General features: G+C 43.7%; 1 protein-coding gene across 1 annotated transcript in view; it reads left to right on the top strand.

Annotated features, from left to right (window-relative positions):
- Positions 1–69: 69 nt before the first annotated feature.
- The window catches only part of SP110 (SP110 nuclear body protein), a gene marked incomplete at both ends in the record, with an annotated part of 43,122 nt that continues 23,179 nt past the window's right edge, over positions 70–20,012 (top strand). Inside the window, 9 exon segments of the mRNA XM_079710721.1 lie at positions 70–207; positions 1,809–1,977; positions 4,092–4,358; positions 5,757–5,840; positions 7,979–8,056; positions 9,890–9,958; positions 12,137–12,286; positions 14,440–14,526; positions 18,462–18,541. Coding sequence (XP_079566847.1) covers positions 70–207; positions 1,809–1,977; positions 4,092–4,358; positions 5,757–5,840; positions 7,979–8,056; positions 9,890–9,958; positions 12,137–12,286; positions 14,440–14,526; positions 18,462–18,541 — 1,122 coding nt within the window.

Raw genomic sequence — 20,012 nt, forward strand, 5'->3', positions numbered from 1 at the left:
CAGCTCCCCTAACTCCTCAAAGTCTTTGCTTCTCTTTTCTTCTTGTGCCTCTTCTGTAGGAGATTCACCATGACCAGGGCCTTGAAAGAGGCTCTTCTACAGCACTTTATACAGCAGAAGCTGGAGATTGCTTATGCCATAAACAAGCCATTTCCCTTCTTTGAAGGCCTCCGAGACAACTTCTTCATCACCGAGAGACTGTACCAGGTAAGTCACATTGACCACTTTGCCATGGCAACCCAGCCCCCACCAAGAATGCCGGATCATTGAGGTCTCAAACCACAACACCCCAGGGCTTCTAGAATTTGGAAGTTCCAGACAAAAATGGTCATTACCAGGGAAAGAAGGTGTCCAGGGTAGGTGACCTCACACCAGATGGCTTAAAATAAGCAAATGTGTTCTCTCACAGTCCTGGAGGCTAGAAGTCCAAACTCAAGGTGTTGACTGGGTTGATTCCTTCTCGAGACTCTGAGGGACAGTCCATTCCTGGACTTTCTCCTGTCTTCTGGTGGTGCCAGCAATCTGTGGTAAACCTGGCTCACAGAAACATCACTTAACTCGCTGTTTCCATCTCTACACTGCCTTCTCCTCTCTGTGTCTTCTCCCTTTCTCTTCTCTTACAAGGACACTCATCACTGTGATTTAGGGCCCACCGTAATCCAGGATGGTCTCATCTCAAGATCCTTAATTACATCTGCAAAGACCCTTTTTCCAAATAAGGTCACTTTCACAGGTTTCAAGCCGACATATCTTTGGATATGAGGAGGCACCATTCAACCCACTAAGGGTACCATCCCAACGCTTAAGAACTTGTGACCCACAGTCCATTCTGATGTGAAGCAAGACAGGCAGTGGGAGATATGGCTATGTGTACAAAAATGGCACTCTTTTCATATAATTTTGGTTGTTTAAAGCATTTCCTGAGCCCCAAGCCCAGAAAAGTGCTAGCACTGGTAGAACAATCTTCCCCCAGTCTTGGCCTGGTTGAATCCAACCCTTTTTCAGATCATAACTCAGATGTCTCCTCACAGAGGGTCCTTGGCCCACTCATCTAATTAAGAGCCCCTTATTCTTCCCCATAGCAATCCATGCTTTCCCTTCATAACACTGCTATCAGTAGGAACTGAGTATTTTTTAAATTTGTGTTTATTATTTAATGCCCGTCTTCTCCACCTGACAGTGCCTCTCCCCCAACATGGGTAGCACCATGTTGGTCTTACCTGTTGCTAGGTACCCTAGGATGAGCTCACTGAGCCTAATCATTTCTCAATAAGTATTTTGTAGTTGATTCTCTCCTGCCATGTTTCTCCTTTTGGCCAACCTCTCATCAGGAGGACTTCTCTGATTTCCCATTTAGGCCATTTCAAGTCCAAGAGAGAAGGAAAGAGAGAGCAGAGGCTAACAAGCAATCCACAGAATTGCCACTTGTGACCAACCCGTAGGTCCATTGCTGAAGAGTCCTGCCCAAAGCCTTGGAGAATTACACAGTAGCAGCCTTTGACTCCACTTTCCTTCCTTAACATTTCTCTCTTCCCTCAAATATACCTAAAATAAGGTTCACAAGAGCCTTATTTTCAAGAAGGCTGAATTTCTGTGACTAACGATCCAAATATATATGAAGCTCCAAAAGTAAACATGTGGAACTGTGATTTCTCTATGTTAGAGAATTTGACTATTGACATTTTGCACTAAATTCCTTCTTAAGAGAGCAAAATCACTTTCTTACAGCTTAGAAAACCACAAGTGTGTAATAAATCTCCATTCCATTTTATAATCATTTATAATGATCCTTTACTCCGCTTTTTAAGGAATCTCTGGAAGCCTGTAGAAACCTGGTCCCTTTATCCAGGGTCGTGTACAACATCCTCACTCAACTGGAGAATAGGTTTAGTCTGTCACTTCTGGAGATGCTGTTCAGCCGAATAAACCTGAGTGAATACCCCAACTTGATGACGACCCTCAAGAGCTTCAAAAGGGGTATGAGGCTTCTTGAATAACTTTGGGGCTATAGAAACATGATAGAAGTTGCTACACTGAAAGTTTGGGCTGGTTTTCTGCCTTGCGGAATATGCACTTAAACTGCCCACTTTCTCTTTGGGAAGAGATGGACCATTCTCCCTCACGAGTATGACAGGAAAAGCAGCCCCTGGCCCTGGTTCTTTAAGATGAATTTCTAGAGGACACAAACATTTCTGTCTTACCTGTTCTATGAGTTGGGGGGAAATTGTACAATTTAGCATACTGGACGGTCTCTAGGGAAGGGAATGCATAAAGTGACAGAGACCAAGTCTGGCAGAAGGACAAGGAGAGCTAGAGAGGAAGAGAAATGGATAGGGATGGATAATAATAAGTATTTTTTTTTTGAAGTATGGTTGATATACAATGTTGTGTTAGTCTCAGGTGTACAGCAAAGTGACTCAGATAGATGTATATATATATTCTTTTTCAGATTCTTTTCCATTATAGATTGTTGTAAGATATTGAGTATAGTTCCCTGTGCTACACAGTAGGTCCTTGTTGTTGGTTTGTTTTGATTTGGTTGGGTTGGGTTTTGTTTGTTTGTTTGTTTTTTGCATGCTTACTATGTGCCAGGCATCATCCCAAGCACTTTATATGATTATCTTACGTCACCTTTAAAACAATCCTACGAAGTCATTATTATCCCCATACAACACATAAGGAAATTAAGGCTCAGAAGAACTTTCCCAAAGTTACTTGTCTGTTAAGTGCAGAGCCATGAGTCCTACTTGGGTCTCCTAATACCAGGGTCCAAGATTGTGATCACTGTTTTAAACTAGGACAGCTGGAGGGCAGATTGTAAAGCTAGAGGAGGGAAGAAATGTAGCTAAAGAGGAAGGAAGGGGAATTGTGGACATAGAGATAGAAAGAGAGAGTATGAGAAAGAAGTAGAGAATGAAGTTCCTTGAGGAAAGAGAAAGAGCTGAATAAGTAAAGGAGTATTAAAAGAGCAGTGACATCGCTGGGAAGAAAGGAGCAAGAGTAAGAGGAGCAGGCAGTAAAATCCCTTAGTTGAGTCAACGTACGTGGTTCATTTATCTGAGAGCAACAAGGGAAGGACCAGTAGATCCCACTGAATTGTGACATTCTTATTAGCGGAGTCACCACTGCTGACAGCTCTTCATCTGGTCTTTGACATTTTCCCATTAAGAGGCTCCTCCTCAAAGGGAGAAATGATTCCTTGAGCTAAAGGAGAAGAGTCCTCCCCCAGGCAGGCACAGCTGCACATGGGCCTGAGCTCTTGGCAGGGTCAGGGCAGTGCTGGGAGAAATATGTGCTCAAAGGCCAGGCTAAGTAAATCTAAGAGTCAGAAGGACCCACACACTGATATGTACCTCCAACCCACCCCACACCCCCGGCCTGGCTGAGCTCAAGCATCTTTCTGGATCTAACTCTGTGATTTTGCTCTGGGACCCTCTCCAAAATCTGGCCTTACTTTCCTTTTTTTGTTCACTGGTTGAGACAACTTTACTTCTGAAATAGAGTAGAATCATAAAAGAAACCCGACCCTGGCCTTGCAGGGGAACGGCATGCAGAAAGCCCAGGGCCTGGGGTATTGGGGATGGGAAAGAAGTTTGGTGTGGCCAGATCACAGGGTACAAGGTGAGAAGGCATGGAAACCGAGTCTGCAGAAATGAGCAGAAACCAGGATATAGAGGTCCTAATACACTGTGCGAAGGAATTTATATTGTCTCTTATTTGCTCCAGGGAGGTGAGAGGTATTTATTTCTGAAAACAAGGATGACATTTAACATTATAGCATTGTACATAATTGTCTAAATTCTGAAGCCAAAACTAAAGAAAATAAATCCCTGGGTACAAAGTCAATCGCAACTTCCTGTGTGAAACCACTTTGGTATGAGATCAGAGGTTAGAAGCAGTTGTTATAGCACTAAATGTTCAAAGAAAGAAAATCTAAAGGGGCCACAAATGGTCGATGATGATGATGCCTCAGTTCTGTGCACCGGTGAGAGAAAGACTCCATGCCCTTGTCCTATTGAAGTCAAGTATAAAGAAATCCCCTTCCCCAAATAATTCCCAGGTACTAATGTGTGATCCTTCACCAATCCCAGTTGTCATTTCCAACGGAGGGTGGAGCAGAATCACACCGATGCCTCTCGAAGCTGCAGCCAGCCCAGCAGGAAGGAGCTCCCTCTGGGCACTGCTGCCGCTGCCCACCTGCCAACACCCCCCATCGAGCCGCCAGCCCTGTTCACCCAGTGTCAGCGAGCCCGGAGCACCTGCCCAGCCCAGCGCTGAGATCCTGCATGAACAGCCCAGCCCTGCTGGCCTCACCGTGGCTCTCCCCAGAATCATCCAGGAAGGAAGTCTCACTCCGGGTGAGAAACAGACCCTGTCCAACACCTGTGCAGCCCCAGCCTAGGGTGCCTGTGACCCTAGAACCGCAGGGTCCTGTCTTTTTGATCTACTCCGTCCTGTGCATGCACCACCATACACAGCTCTTTCCAAGAAGGATGTGGGCACTGCCAGGGGCCTGGGTAAGCCCCAGAACCCAGAACACCTGCTTCTCACCCCTTGAACAGCTCAGCCCTCTGCCCTTTGAAACTTGATACTCTGCCTGCCCCTGACATTTTTTCCACTCTCCTCCCTGACACCCTGTCCCTGTAACCTGTGATTTTTCTTCTTGTCTTCAATGACCAGTGACAACTTGACATCCCAAATAAGTGATGAAAATTCACAAGAGACGCCCAAGCTACCCTGTCCCTGTTCAGGCAGTGTTGCTTGGGGCCGACTTGCCCAGCTCAAGGTGGCTACAAGCCAAGAGGGCTGTGGCAGGAGCCCCAGGAAAAAGAACTGGGAGTGACAAGGAAAAAAACGAGAAGGGGGCCGTTGCACCAACACGGCTCAGGACCTCTTGTCAGGGATGCCATCACAGCCACTTTGATGCCGTCACGTCCAAGAGCCCTGTCAAACCAACACTCAAAACACACTGTTCTGAACTGAAAAGTAACTTGTGCAACACACCCACCCTCAGTGCTTACCGACTGCTCACCCTCTGATTACAGGGACCTTTCAGTTTCAACCATATTCATTTTTATATGGTTTGGAGGTTATCGAAATTATTAGAAAAGATGATAAAATGTTTAAAAGTTGCTGGACCTGATTAGCTTCTAAAATTGTGTCATTTATCTCCGCCAGCCATCAGGATAAAGGACTTTGATTACATTAAATGTAACTGTGGAATATTATTGGCCGCTGTCAAAAATGGTTTCATGGGTTCTGAGCTCTCCAATACCAAGAATAAAGGGCCCTGTTTGGTCTGGATGTTTTCTCCACCCATCTAAAAAGTACCATCCAAATAAGGTTAGCATAACCACTAAGCCAGTAACAATGGAAGAGTCCATCTTCTAGATTTTTAAAGGAAAAAAAAAAGGGCCTGTGTTATTAAATTAGTAAGTGACTGATTGAAAGGAAACGATTGGGGAATTCCCTGGCAGTCCAGTGGTTAAGACTTGGCACTTTCACTGCAGTGGGCCCAGGTTCGATCCCTTTTGGGGAGCTAAGATTCCGCAAGCCACACAACACAGCCAAAAAAGAAAAAAAGAGAAAGAAAGGAAATAATTGTTCCCTGTCCCCCTCTACCCCGCCTCGAGGGACCTTGGTGTTTGGCTGGCCCATCATTTTTACCTGCTGGAATAGATTGTTCTTGTTCCTCCCACTTCTGGTTCCTGCTCTTGGGTCCTCAGATCTGACATTCCTTCTCTTCCTCTGCTCAGTGTCCAGTGACAACCTGATCCCCCAAATAAAAGATAAAGAAGACACTCAAGGGATGTCCTGCACTCCATCAGGCCCTGTGCCAGGTAATCTTGATTTGGACAACTTAGGCTGATGTTAGCTTTCGCATGTACCATGAAGAGAAGCCATTTGGATCATCCAGGCACGGGGCTCTCCTCTCGGCTCTCCATCACCATCTTGGCCCAGCTCATGCTGCTCACCCCGTCCTCAGGAGCTTGGAAAGGGAGAGAGAGTCCCTGGGGAGGGCGAGGGAGATAGGTCTGGGAAAGGTGGACCGGGAGGCAGCACTGAGGGTGAGGGACAGGAGCCCCGTAAGTACTTGCCCAAGTGAAGCCAAATCCAGCCTCTATACCCAGACATCGAATTATATCTCGGAGACGGAGTTTTGGGTGAAGCAGAAAAGAATAGTTTTTTTTTTTTTTTTGCGGTACGCGGGCCTCTCACTGTTGCGGCCTCTCCCCTTGCGGAGCACAGGCTCCGGACGCACAGGCTCAGCGGCCATGGCTCACGGGCCCAGCCGCTCTGCGGCATGTGGGATCTTCCCAGACCGGGGCACGAACCCGTGTCCCCTGCATCGGCAGGTGGACTCTCAACCACTGCGCCACCAGGGAAGCCCAGAAAAGAATAGTTTTATTGCTTTGCCAGGCAAAGGGGGCCACAGCAGGTTAGTGCCCTCAAAACTGTATGTCGCAACTTGGACGGGGTAGTGAGAAGTTTCATAGTAATAGTTCAGAGGGGGTGTGATCAGCTCGTGGACATTCTTCTGATTGGTTGGTGGTGAGGTAAGTGGGAGTCAGCATCATCAACCTTCTGGCTTCAACCGGTCTGGGGTCTGCGGTCTGTGTGGTTGTGGGCAGCATCCTGTTAACTTCTTCCACCTGGTGGGGGTTTCAGTATCTGCAAAACAGCTCAAAGCTACCCTTATGCGTGTCCCTTGAGGGGGAACCAGGACCCTGCCCCAAGGCTGCACTATTGTTTCTTTCACCCGGTCCTCCCTTGTCTCCACATCCCCTCCCTTCCCTAATTAGCATCTGTTTGAACCTGCTGGTTGGAACTCAGGGAAGGTCATGGAGGCTGAAAGAAGCCTATTTCCTATAATCAAGAAATGGCGGGGGACACAGAAAGGCTTTTGTGCCCACGAGCCCCACAGTGTCCTGCTCAGTATCATGACCTGGACTCCAAACGCCACTAAGGGGTCTGCAAAGGGAGAACATTCATCTGCCAGGAGGCAATGTGGTGGGAACGCTGGGGAAAGGACAAGGGGCTGAGTCATGGCAGGACTATTTGACTCAGCCACTCTCTGAGGCCACTTCCAGAAGGTAAATGCCCAAACTGCTGCATCAAAATGCAAAGCAAACAAAAACACTGAATTGGTGCTCCAGACATGGATGGTCCTCATTCCCAGCCCTCACCCCAACTGGGGGAACTTTCACATTCACCCCTCGTCATTTTTACATCATTTGGATTTTTAAGATATTTAAATAATTTGAAATGAAACAAATCATTTTTAAAGTCTAACGACTGCTTGCTAGCTGCCTCAGTTAGCTATTCCTATATAAGATGGAATTCGAGACAGATCTCACAGCCTTGTGTAAACAAGGAAGTGACTGCCTTTTGTGAGATGGGTCTTTATCTGTCATGGCTTCAAGTCCTTCTGTCTTTCTTCATGCAGCAAAAGCTAGAGGAATTTTGTATATTCTTGTTGCTAACAAGTGCTGGCAAGTACAGGCTGACCCCTGCTTTCTTCAACAGCAAATAGGTGGAAATACATAAGGCACTTAACCTCCTTCACTATTTCTCAAGATGAAATAATCACAGATACAGCAGTTTAGAAAGATCACATCACAGACATCTAAGCAATAGCTTGTACTTTTCATGTGGCAAAAGCATTCATCCTCATTGTGGCCGTCAGAATTCAAGATCACCACGCACACTAGCTGCTGAGAGCCTTTGTACTTCTCTTTCTAAAGGGCTCAAACTGAGCCCTCCTCTGTGGAGCAGTTGTTCCCTGGTTCACTGTGATAATCACACAGGTAGCAGTAATCACAAGTTGATCAAACCAAGGCAGAGCCAGGGAACCCTGGTGAGTCCCCAGACCTGTGTTGCAGATGCTCTCCACCCTCTGGTTCTCCCACCAATCTCCCTCAGCACTTTCTCATCAGCCTGTTCTGAGTTCTAAAGTGAATTATATATTTTTTGTCAGTGACAAGAGTTGATGCTTCTGAACAAAGTGACCCAAAGGAGCTCCAAGAGGCATCCAGGGCACCTCCCAGCAAGAAAGGTAAGGATTGCCTTTCTCTTGAAGATCTCAGGAGGGTGAATTTGGAGCTGCATCTTATCATAAGCACCCACTAGGTGGTTATAGTCATCATGCCCAATACAGTTTGTTTCCCATTCACTGCGTCTTCCTCTAAGGCCTTCATGAATATTATAGGGAAATGAGAAGGCATTTAGGGCCATTGAAATATGCACCCATCAGAACTGTTTGTTCTGAAATCATTAAGGTCTCCTACACACACAGCTTCTTATAGGGTTAGTCGCACTTCCCTCTTTAACTGAAAGCTGGTTCCTCAAGAGGACTCTGCTTCCTCTTAAGACAAGGCTGCATATTTTCTGCTACCACTCACCCCATGGCTGAAGGCAGGTTGGATGCCACCCCTTGCTACACACTGCCCCACCCGGCCCCTTGTTTCCCATCCCCTCCTTTGAGGCTTAGCCATTCAAGTGAAATGCTCACTCCCTTTTCATCACTATCATCACTATCATCATATCATTCCCCACTGCTCCCTGGAAGAACTCAAGGCTGACTTAGAGTCTTTCTGTCACTTCAAGTCCTGCCATCATCCTGGACATCTTCAAGGTACATGTGGATAACAGACCCATCCAATATTCTGACCTCTCAAATCCTTCTGCTTGTTTCCAGTGACCTTTTCTCCCCACCCATTCTTGCCCTCCTGAACCCAAAGGTGATCCACAGGCCTTTTCATCATTTAAACCTGGCTCGACTTCCCAATAGTTAATTTGAGATTTCCTTTTTTTTTTTTTTGACACTTAATGCTTGAAATTTGCTCCTTCTATAACTATTGCTCAAGTCCTGATCTCTCCTTCTCAGCCCAAATCTATAAAAATGAATTCAAAAAATCCCCCCCCCCGATTTCTTCCTTACAATTTGTTTCCTCTGCAGCTGTCCTTCAGTCTCATTTGGGTGACCAGCCCACTGGCCTTTCGCTTCTCCAGTCCATCACCTGCGTTTCTCTCATGACCCTTCTTACCAGTTCAGAGTTGAAGATCCATCGTTTCAGTAAACTTCTGCTATCTTCACCTGCCTTGCCTCTCTGTCTCTTCCTAGAAATCTCTGGCACATGTTCGAGGGAACTATTGTCTTCTTCCTGCACGCTGCATTTGAAATCAGGCACTGCTGGGGAGAGGCACACAGCTGAGCAGTGCGTACCTGCCGTGTCTTCATGATTCCAGTACAAAGGATCCGTCTACACTGCATCACAGCTCCACTTCCTGTGACAATCGTTTCAAACCTTGAGCAATTTTTTCCAAACCTCTGATGCCTCACTGCCTCCTTTTTTGCATAACAGATGACCTTTCCTCCTGTTTCATAGAAGAAATCAGATGGGAACTCCGTCACTTCATGCTCCCACCGTGCAAACCCCAACTGCATCTTTCCTCTCCTTTCCAGTTCCTTCTTTGTCTCCAAGGCAGTCCTTGCACCTCTTCTGACAGTATCCATGGTCCCTTCTCTTCCCTGAGAATTCAGCATCTCCCTCTCACAAGGACATTCATTCAACCAATGCCCAAGCCTATCACAGTTCATAAAAGGAACTTTCTCTTGATCCTCATCTCACTTCAGCAGCCTCCACAGCTCTCCCCTCCGTTTCACAACCAAACTTCTAGAAATGAGTTACCTAAACTTATTGTCTCCATTTCTTCACTTCTCTCTCTCCTCTGCCACTTTAGAATTTCAGCATCACCTAAGGTCACCAATGACCTCCTGGCCACCGTGGTTTGAGGACCCAAAGTAAAAGCTAAAAATTGTTGACATAGGAGGTTAGTAGATCAATGTTTGTAGCTATAAAAGATGATCTGTATCTTTTCTTTTTAGGAAAGAAGAGAAAAAGAAATATCTGGTTAACCCCAAAGAAGAGACACCGGAACAAAAACCTCCAGAGAGGTAAGATGAGAGCACAAGAGGGGGCTGGAGGCTAGAGACAGCTCATCCTTGTAGGCCAAGATGTGGGAGGTGGGATTTTATTCTAAATGCAATGGAGAGCCACTGAAGAGATCTAATCAGTGAAGTGACATGATCCAATTTTAAACGATGAGACCAGTATTGGTGCTACATAAAGAATGAATTGGAAATAGAAAAGAATGGAAACAGGGCAACCCCTTGGGGGGGCAGGTGCCATGGGAGTTGATAGTAGCCTGGATTCAGACCTGGCAGTGGAGATAGAAGAAGAGGGTCTATTCAAGATCAGTTGAAGGTAGAGTTGATAAGACTTGGTACATTGGAAGCTGAGGATGAGAGAGAGAAATCAAGGCTTGCTCTTCCATTTCTGGCTTAAATGGCTGGGTGAATGGTGATGCCGTTGCTGAGAAAGGATGCAAATATATTGGGAGGAAATTTTTAGAATTCAATTTTTGACCTGCTCGTTTCTAGATTTGTGCTAACCTTCTATGCACGTGTGCCAGGTATGTGCTTCGTCAAGTACTGTGAGGCTCTGAGATGTTACCCCCTCCTGCAGAGTGATGGTCTTTATATATATGAATATTGCAGAAACACAAAGCACCTGGGTCAGGGAAAAGAATTCTTTATTGTTGTTCACAACCAGCTCAGCACGGCAACATTTTTCCCCCACACGCAGACCCACAGGCTTGAGAAGAGAGCTGATGAAATCTTTCTGTGTGAGTGGCAGATTATACCCTATAGACACAGGAGAAAGAATGATGGGTTTTCTGCTCTGTTTATATACAGGACTAGGACAGCCATCCTCTCCTCCTGAAAAGAGAAAATTTTTTTTTTGCTGCTTTGCAATAAGATTGAAAAGATCCAGATCCTCACCCTCATTTGGGAGAATTTAAATGCCTCTTTCCAAGAGGCAGAGAAACCCCAGGTGTCTTCAGCTTTTACTAAAGATGTCTCCAAGTTCTGGGCTTCGTCCCCTTTGACATGTAAACACCTAGGGATAGAGTGCTCCAGTATCCCTGGTACTTTGGCACTTAACCTAGGAACCTAGCCCTGGCTGAAACCCTTTGGCCATGTCAGGAGATGAGATGTTTTATTACCTTTTTGGATTAAACAGCAATTAACTAGCTACAGATTTATTTTCTATGGTATATGAAAAGTGAAACGATTCTAGAAGAAGTAAAAGCAAACATCCCCTATTTTTATACTGTATACACTTTTTTTTTTTTTGTGGTACGTGGGCTTCTCACTGCTGTGGCCTCTCCCGTTGCAGAGCACGGGCTCCAGACGCGCAGGCTCAGCGGCCGTGGCTCACGGGCCCAGCCGCTCCACGGCATGTGGGATCTTCCCGGACCGGGGCACGAACCCGTGTCCCCTGCATCGGCAGGCAGACTCTCAACCACTGCGCCACCAGGGAAGCCCTGTATACACTTTTGTGTCTCAGGAGGCTCAGGCTTTTTACAGAAGCACTGAGAAATCAAGGAAACAATTTCCCCACAGTATGCCAATTTGGCACACTCAATAAAAAATCTGGTCCAAAGATACAAATATAAAATTCATTGGCAAAATAGAGGGAGAAGAGAACCCTAACGCTAACACCCACGCCTCCTCACCTCCTGGCATTGCAAATCCTCTAGGTCCCAGCCTCACTCCGCATTGCAGGGCTGCTGCCTCTCAATTCTTTGATACCTTTCACTTTCCCTACTAGAGGCACTTAGGGACCCCTGGATCTCTCCTGTCTCCTGTATCACACACAGGCCCTAGGGAACCTGGAAAAGTGCTTTACAAGACTCCTCCTCTGCTGAAACAGACCATGTGGCCATGTTTACTTGCTTGTAACACTTTCTGGCAGCAGGGGTCTCAAGGCAGGAAACAGGAAATCAGCCCCAGTGCTCTGGGATTCCCCCAAATTTATCTGATTGATTTCAAAAGGTTGCACAGAGAGTGAGAGCAGATGGTGAGTTTGGGGGTGGGGGAGGGGGAAAGAAAGGTGTACACAAGAAAAACTATATAATTACAGAGAAATAGCAGGAGAAAAGCGAGGCACAGGGGCATAGAGATCGTAAAGTGAGGGGACTGGGAGTGTGAGAACGAGGTCATTGTCGGGGGTGGGGGAGGGCCACTGGGACCCCAGTGAAAACTGGACACAAATCACTGTTTGGCCAGGGGCAGCCTTACCTGGGCATGGAATCCAAAAGATGCTCCAAGTGGTGGAGCAGGTGACTCACGGGGAGGATGACTCAACCAGGAACACAAAGGTCATGACAAGAGCAAAAAACAGAAGGACAAAATGTGCCCAAACGCCTGCAGCAAAGGGTAAGGCTGGTGATGGAATCTGTCATCTGAATGCTCAGCGCGGGAGGGTCTCTCCTGCAGCCCACAATAAACCAATTACCTATTACCATAAATAGCATATTTTTATGAAAAATAAATATATTTTTCAAATAAAAAAATTAGGTGAGTGGTATCATTGTACATTTTTGCAACTCTTTTTAACGTCTACCTTAATGAAAGATGGCTGGATTCTTAAAAAAAAAACATTTTTTTACTATCTTTTCCATGTGCTTCCTTAATATATATATATATATATATATATTTTTTTTTTTTTTAAACAACGAAGTGGGACCTCAGAGGTGATTTTTTTTTTTATGTTGGGGGTAGGAGTTTATTACTTTATTTATTTATTTTTGCTGTGTTGGGTCTTCGTTTCTGTGCGAGGGCTTTCTCTAGTTGTGGCAAGCGGGGGCCACTCTTCATCGCAGTGCGCGGGCCTCTCACTATTGCGGCCTCTCTTGTTGCGGAGCACAGGCTCCAGACATGCAGGCTCGGTAGCTGTGGCTCACGGGCCTAGTTGCTCCGTGGCATGTGGGATCCTCCCAGAGCAGGGCTCGAACCCGCATCCCCTGCATTAGCAGGCAGACTGTCAACCACTGCGCCACCTGGGAAGCCCCCCTTAATATTTTTGTATATATCTTCATTGTATTATATTGAAAGCTGAGAGGGAACATTTTTAATAGCATCAATCTATATCTTGTTAACAGTTGCTTTCTATTTTTAAAGGTTCTTTCGAAATTTTTTTTTTCTTAATTGAAATATGTTTGATGTTCAGTATTATGTTAATTTCAGGTACACTATATAGTGGTTTGACATTTGCATACACCATGAAATGATCACCACAATAAGTCTAGTAAGAATATGTCCCCATACAAAGTTATTACAGTATTATTGACCTTATTTCTTATGCTGGATATTATATCCCCATAGTTTATTTATTTTATAACTGGATGTTTGTTTTGGGTTGGCCAAAAAGTTTGTTCAGGTATTTCCTTAACATCTTACAGGAAACCCAAACAAACTTTTTGGCCAGCCCAATACCTCTTAATCTCCTTTACCTATTCCCCGCTCCCTGACCTCCACCATCAAGGACAGCTGGGCTCTTATCCCTGCTTCTGTATTCAGTCAGTTGAGATTTGTTGCTTTGGTTGAAGCATAGGAAGAAAATCCAGCCTCACACAGATCTGTAGCTGAAAAAGGTGGAGTATTTTAACAGTCTTTTGAGATATCTGTGGATATTCACTTTTGATACTACACCAAAACTCAACAAGGGATAGTTTCTTAAAGGTTAGTTGTAACATAGAGTCTGAGACCATATACTCTGTTGTAATAAAAAGTCTTATGCTATCTTGTGTTTTGAGTGGATCTTCTACTCATGCCAGATTTTATAATATCATAAACAATTAGAAAATTTTGGTTCACTTAATTTTACAGTGAGCGTGCAGCTCCAGCAATCACTTGAGTATTAGTCTTGAGACAACATGGTACTTGAAGATGCAGCAAACTGCTTTACATGTTCTACCCAGTTCTTTACATATGCTATTAAAAAGATGTGTCCTTAAGTGTAGAAATTTAATTAAATTAATAATTTTAACCGTTTCATCAAGAACATTCTTAAATGAAACTGGCTTTTTTTTTTCCATGTTGAGTAAGTGGTAGTGAAGAATGCAATGCCACCTTCTAAGGTTTGGGGACATTGCTTTGATGTGTACTGAGGCACCAGCATTTTTACCTGCCTTGGCTCTTGCGTCATCTCTGCAAAAGTCAACATAGCAAAAAAAAGGCAAAGAACATCTAATTATAAAAACAATTCTGACCTTGAAGATCTCCTGAAAGTTTTGCCGGGACTCCTCGAAACCTCTGGTCCAGGGGCTCAGATGACTGCCCCCCACTGGACATTCCATTACTGGAGGAACCACTGCTGACCAGCCTTGCTGTGCTCCTCTGCTGAGTGGCAGACAGGACCACCGGTAGAATTATTCTCAGGAGGTAGTCGCAGGGTCTCATCAGGACTGGAACCTCCAGCCTTCAGCTCCAGAGTGTGCAAGGTCTTTCCTGGGTCTCTGGGAGATTCCGCATGGACTTTCCAGAGGGCATTTACTGAGATATAAGATGAATGTTGTTTCTTTTTTCAGAGGTCAGTGATGACACTTCAGAGATGGATGAAGGAAAGAGACCCCAGGAGCCACCCAGCACACCACCAAGACTCACCCACGGTAAAGGTGGGGGATTGCAGGTCTCTCAGTATGGTCATCAGGAACCCAAACTTAGAGCTGTTTTACTCTGAGTCAGAGTTTCTCAGCCATTTTTTCATGATCACTGCTCCAGGGAGCCCATTTAGATATTTTTTTCTAATCATGAACCCTACCCCCCAGGATATTTCAATACCACAAGTATATTATATATCCATTTCTGTACCGGATATATTTATTTGTGCTTTATATATAAAAGGAGTAAGTTGTTTTCACCCCCAAGAACCAATTTTGGGACAACATACCACTGCCAAGTGTTCATGCTCTAAGTATATTCATGGTACTTTATTGCAATGCCAAGCCATCCAGGTTTTTCCTAAGATCCCAATCTCCATGTTTCTCACATGACCTTTCTGTGAAAATTGAGATGAGAACAGCTCATCATAAACACAAATGTAATACTATGACTGAGCACGACCATCTGACATTGTTGTGGGCGTACGCTGGAAAAATGGTGCACGTTAATTCAGTCCTCACCATGGCTACCGTTACTCACGTTGTAACTGTTATCCTTGGAAAGAAGAAAAAAGCAGAGCATTCTGTTTGCTGGTAATTCAGTCACTGTGTCACATCTTCACAGAACTCCCACAGAACAAATGTGACTTTGAAATGACAAATATCTAATTATTGTCAGAAAAGAATGAATTGCATTTGACCGTATTAAAATACAAACTATCATTTTTTTTGTTTTGTTTTGTTTTTTGGTTTTTTTTTTTGCTGTATGCGGGCCTCTCACTGTTGTGGCCTCTCCCGTTGCGGAGCACAGGCTCCAGACGCGCAGGCTCAACGGCCATGGCTCACGGGCCCAGCCACTCCGCGGCATGTGGGATCTTCCCAGACCGGGGCACGAACCCGTGTCCCCTGCATCGGCAGGCGGACTCTCAACCACTGCGCCACCAGGGAAGCCCTAAAATGCAAACTATAATTTTTAACAAGTTTTTCCTGCATTACTCTGACTCATACAATGTATATTTCTAATTTTATCCTGAATAATATATTTTATTTTCACAACCACCTTTGGAGAAAGTTGAATGATTTATTCAAACTTGAGATGTAAAGGATGAATGGGTTTTTCCAAGATCCTGTGGATAAAGGCTGGCTGGCACAGGACTAGCATCTTGGTCCCTAGAACCCTCTTCAGGAACCATCATTCTCCTTTATAATGAAAGGGATAGAAATAATACTGTCAAAGCTTTACCAACTCAGTATTGTCTGAAATGAATGTGGTCACAAAACATAAAGATTGCTTATTTATTTATTTATTTATTTATTATTTTTTTTGAAAATTTTAAAGTTTTTATATTTCAGTAATAATCACACATAACAATGATTTATGATCACTTCTACTACAGTTAACAAAATAGTTTATACTGAACATTTAATAGATTAAACAGCAGTTATCCAAGATAAATGGTCCATTGATATGCTCATTTTCTCGATAGCCACATCCACAGGCTAAGTCCACAACTGGATCACATCCACATTTCATGGTAATTGGTTTTTTTTTTTTATTAGTTTCTGCTTTATAACAAAGTGAATCAATCATACATATACATCTGTTCCCACATCCCTTCCCTCTTGCATCTCCCTCCCTCCCACCCTCCCCATCCCACCCCTCCAGGCGGTCACAAAGCACCGAGCTGATCTCCCTGTGCTCTGAGGCTGCTTCCCACTATCTATCTGCCTTACGTTTGGTAGTGTATATATGTCCATGCCTCTATTTCGCTTTGTCACAGCTTACCCTTCCCCCTCCCCATATCCTCAAGTCCATTCTCAAGTAGGTCTGTGTCTTTATTACCATTTTACCCCTAGGTTCTTCATGACATTTTTTTTTAAATTCCATATATATGTGTTAGCATACGGTATTTGTCTTTCTCTTTCTGACTTACTTCACTCTGTATGACAGACTCTAGGTCTATCCACCTCATTACAAATAGCTCAGTTTCGTTTCTTTTTATGGCTGAGTAATATTCCATTGTATATATATGCCACATCTTCTTTATCCATTCATCCGATGATGGACACTTAGGTTGTTTCCAGCTCCGGGCTATTGTGAATAGAGCTGCAATGAACATTTTGGTACATGTCTCTTTTTGAATTATGGTTTTCTCAGGGTATATGCCCAGTAGTGGGATTGCAGGGTCATATGGTAGTTCTATTTTTAGTTTTTTAAGGAACCTCCATACTGTTCTCCATAGTGGCTGTACCAATTCACATTCCCACCAGCAGTGCAAGAGTGTTCCCTTTTCTCCACACCCTCTCCAGCATTTATTGTTTCTAGATTTCTTGATGATGGCCATTCTGACTGGTGTGAGATGATATCTCATTGTAGTTTTGATTTGCATTTCTCTAATGATTAATGATGTTGAGCATTCTTTCATGTGTTTGTTGGCAGTCTGTATATCTTCTTTGGAGAAATGCCTATTTAAGTCTTCTGCCCATTTTTGGATTGGGTTGTTTGTTTTTTTGCTATTGAGCTGCATGAGCTGTTTATAAATTTTGGAGATTAATCCTTTGTCAGTTGCTTCATTTGCAAATATTTTCTCCCATTCTGAGGGTTGTCTTTTCATCTTGTTGATGGTTTCCTTTGCTGGGCAAAAGCTTTGAAGTTTCATTAGGTCCCATTTGTTTATCTTTGCTTTTATTTCCATTTCTCTAGGAGGTGGGTCCAAAAGGATCTTGCTGTGATTTATGTCATAGAGTGTTCTGCCTATGTTTTCCTCTAAGAGTTTGATAGTTTCTGGCCTTACATTTAGGTCTTTAATCCATTTTGAGCTTATTTTTGTGTATGGTGTTAGGGAATGATCTAATCTCATACTTTTACATGTCCCTGTCCAGTTTTCCCAGCACCACTTATTGAAGAGGCTGTCCTTTCTCCACTGTACATTTCTGCCTCCTTTATCAAAGATAGGTTGACCATATGTGCATGGGTTTATCTCTGGGCTTTCTATCCTGTTCCATTGATCTATCTTTCTGTTTTTGTGCCAGTACCACACTGTCTTGATTACTGTAGCTTTGTAGTATAGTCTGAAGTCAGGGAGCCTGATTCCTCCAGCTCCATTTTTCGTTCTCAAGATTGCTTTGGCTATTCGGGGTCTTTTGTTTTTCCAAACAAATTTTGAAATTTTTTGTTCTAGTTCTGTGAAAAATGCCAGTGGTAGTTTGATAGGGATTGCATTGAATCTGTAGATTGCTTTGGGTAGTAGAGCCATTTTCACAATATTGATTCTTCCAATCCAGGAACATGGTATATCTCTCCATCTATTTGTATCATCTTTAATTTCTTTCATCAGTGTCTTATAATTTTCTGCATACAGGTCTTTTGTCTCCTTAGGTAGGTTTATTCCTAGATATTTTATTCTTTTTGTTGCAGTGGTAAATGGGAGTGTTTTCTGGATTTCATTTTCAGATTTTTCATCATTAGTGTACAGGAATGCCAGAGATTTCTGTGCATTAATTTTGTATCCTGCTACTTTACCAAATTCATTGATTAGCTCTAGTAGTTTTCTGGTGGCATCTTTAGGATTCTCTATGTATAGTATCATGTCATCTGCAAACAGTGACAGCTTTACTTCTTCTTTTCCAATTTGGATTCCTTTTATTTCCTTTTCTTCTCTGATTGCTGTGGCTAAAACTTCCAAAACTAGGTTGAATAAGAGTGGTGAGAGTGGGCAGCCTTGTCTTGTTCCTGATCTTAGTGGAAATGGTTTCAGTTTTTCACCATTGAGGACAATGTTGGCTGTGGGTTTGTCATATATGGCCTTTATTATGTTGAGGAAAGTTCCCTCTATGCCTACTTTCTGGAGGGTTTTTATCATAAATAGGTGTTGAATTTTGTCGAAAGCTTTCTCTGCATCTATTGAGATGATCATATGGTTTTTCAAGATTGCTTATTTAAAAATCAGTTTCTTTCTCATACCTTCTATATCCCATGGATAAGGGAAGCAAACTGCCTTTGGCAGAATCTCCTGGGGAAAAACATAAGTGTAAAGAACTTATTTGGTCTCTATTAGGGTGGGTTTGATATTACTTTTATTGGTTTTTATGCCCTTTGGGCTACAAAAGACATCTAAGCCAGAAAAAGATGTGTGCTTTTTTACAGATGTGTGCTTTTTTCAACATAGAAGTTTTTTCATACTATAAAAGCAATATGCTGTAGCCTTTGAAATTAGCTTGCTGTGTGTGACAGAAAACCACATCATCCCCCCAAAAATAGTGGCTGAAATTAGAGAGCTTAGTTCTCTCTCGTGCAGAAGTAGGTGGTCAGGGCTCGTGCCATACATAGATCATTCTGGCTGTTGCTCCCTCATCCTCAGCATGCAGCATCCCCTTCACTGGGGTCCAGCCAGCCAGTGTGCATTCCATCCAAACGAAAGAGGCAAGGTCAAGGAGAGGCATGCCTCCTCTCCCAAGGACACTCTCTGTATGTTGCATTTAGTAATTGTTACCATTTCATTGCCAGGACTAGTTACATGGTCACACCTGACTGCAAAGGAGGCTGGGTAGTGCAGTCTTTATTTTAGAAGGACAAGTATCCAGCTCGAAATCAGCAGCTTTACTACTAAGGAAAAGGGAAGAACAGAGAAAGAGGAACAACCAGCCCTGCACACTGTGTGGTGGGCGGTACTACCGCTCTCCACTCTTTCCGGTTCTCCTCCCCTCTTCCCAGACACTTGGAAAGCTGCATTTCCCAGCTCCTCGCAGGAGACAGGGCCATGAGACTAGTTCTGACCAAGGAGCTGGTGAGATGGGTGTCACTCCTGAGTCAAAACGCACGAGATACTGCTTAGCTCTTCACACCTTCTTCCCCCGATTGTAGAAGTGTGTGGAAGAGGGAGGTCACAAAAGGCCAAGCAGTGTGGATCTCAGCACCACTCACAGCGGACAGCTGCCCTGGAGACCCCGTCCGCGTCCTGCAGAGAACTCTGCATGACAGAGAAATACACTGTTGTATGTTAAGCCACCAAGATTTGGTTTTGCTTGTACTGCAGCATAGCCTCTCCTGCCCTGCCCGATACAATGTTTCTCATAAAATCTGCAAACGGTACAGAATGTTATTAATCAGGAATTTAAATACCTATTTAATCTCCTTCCCCCACCTTATTTTTATACCTTACAAAAACACATACATTCCCATATATATGTATCTTTATATGTATACATTCTTTATGTATATATATACATGCTCATACTACCTAGTCCATCCTATAAACACTTTTAAACACCTTTTTCATTATTGTGTGATTAACAATTTGTTTCAATAATAACCTATTGGTAGTAAGTTAGGCTATATCCAGTTGTTATCTGAAAATAGAAATCATATTGTGTGTGTTGGTATCTTTGCACACGTGTCCAGTAATTTCCTCAGAATTAATTTCTAAATGTGAGATTACTTGGTTAGAGTCTATATATCTTAAATTTCATATTTGTTCTCCAAACTGTTCTCCAGAAAATGT

The sequence above is a fragment of the Hyperoodon ampullatus genome (assembly GCF_949752795.1).
Source record: "Hyperoodon ampullatus genome assembly, chromosome: 8".
Classification (NCBI taxonomy): domain Eukaryota; kingdom Metazoa; phylum Chordata; class Mammalia; order Artiodactyla; family Ziphiidae; genus Hyperoodon; species Hyperoodon ampullatus.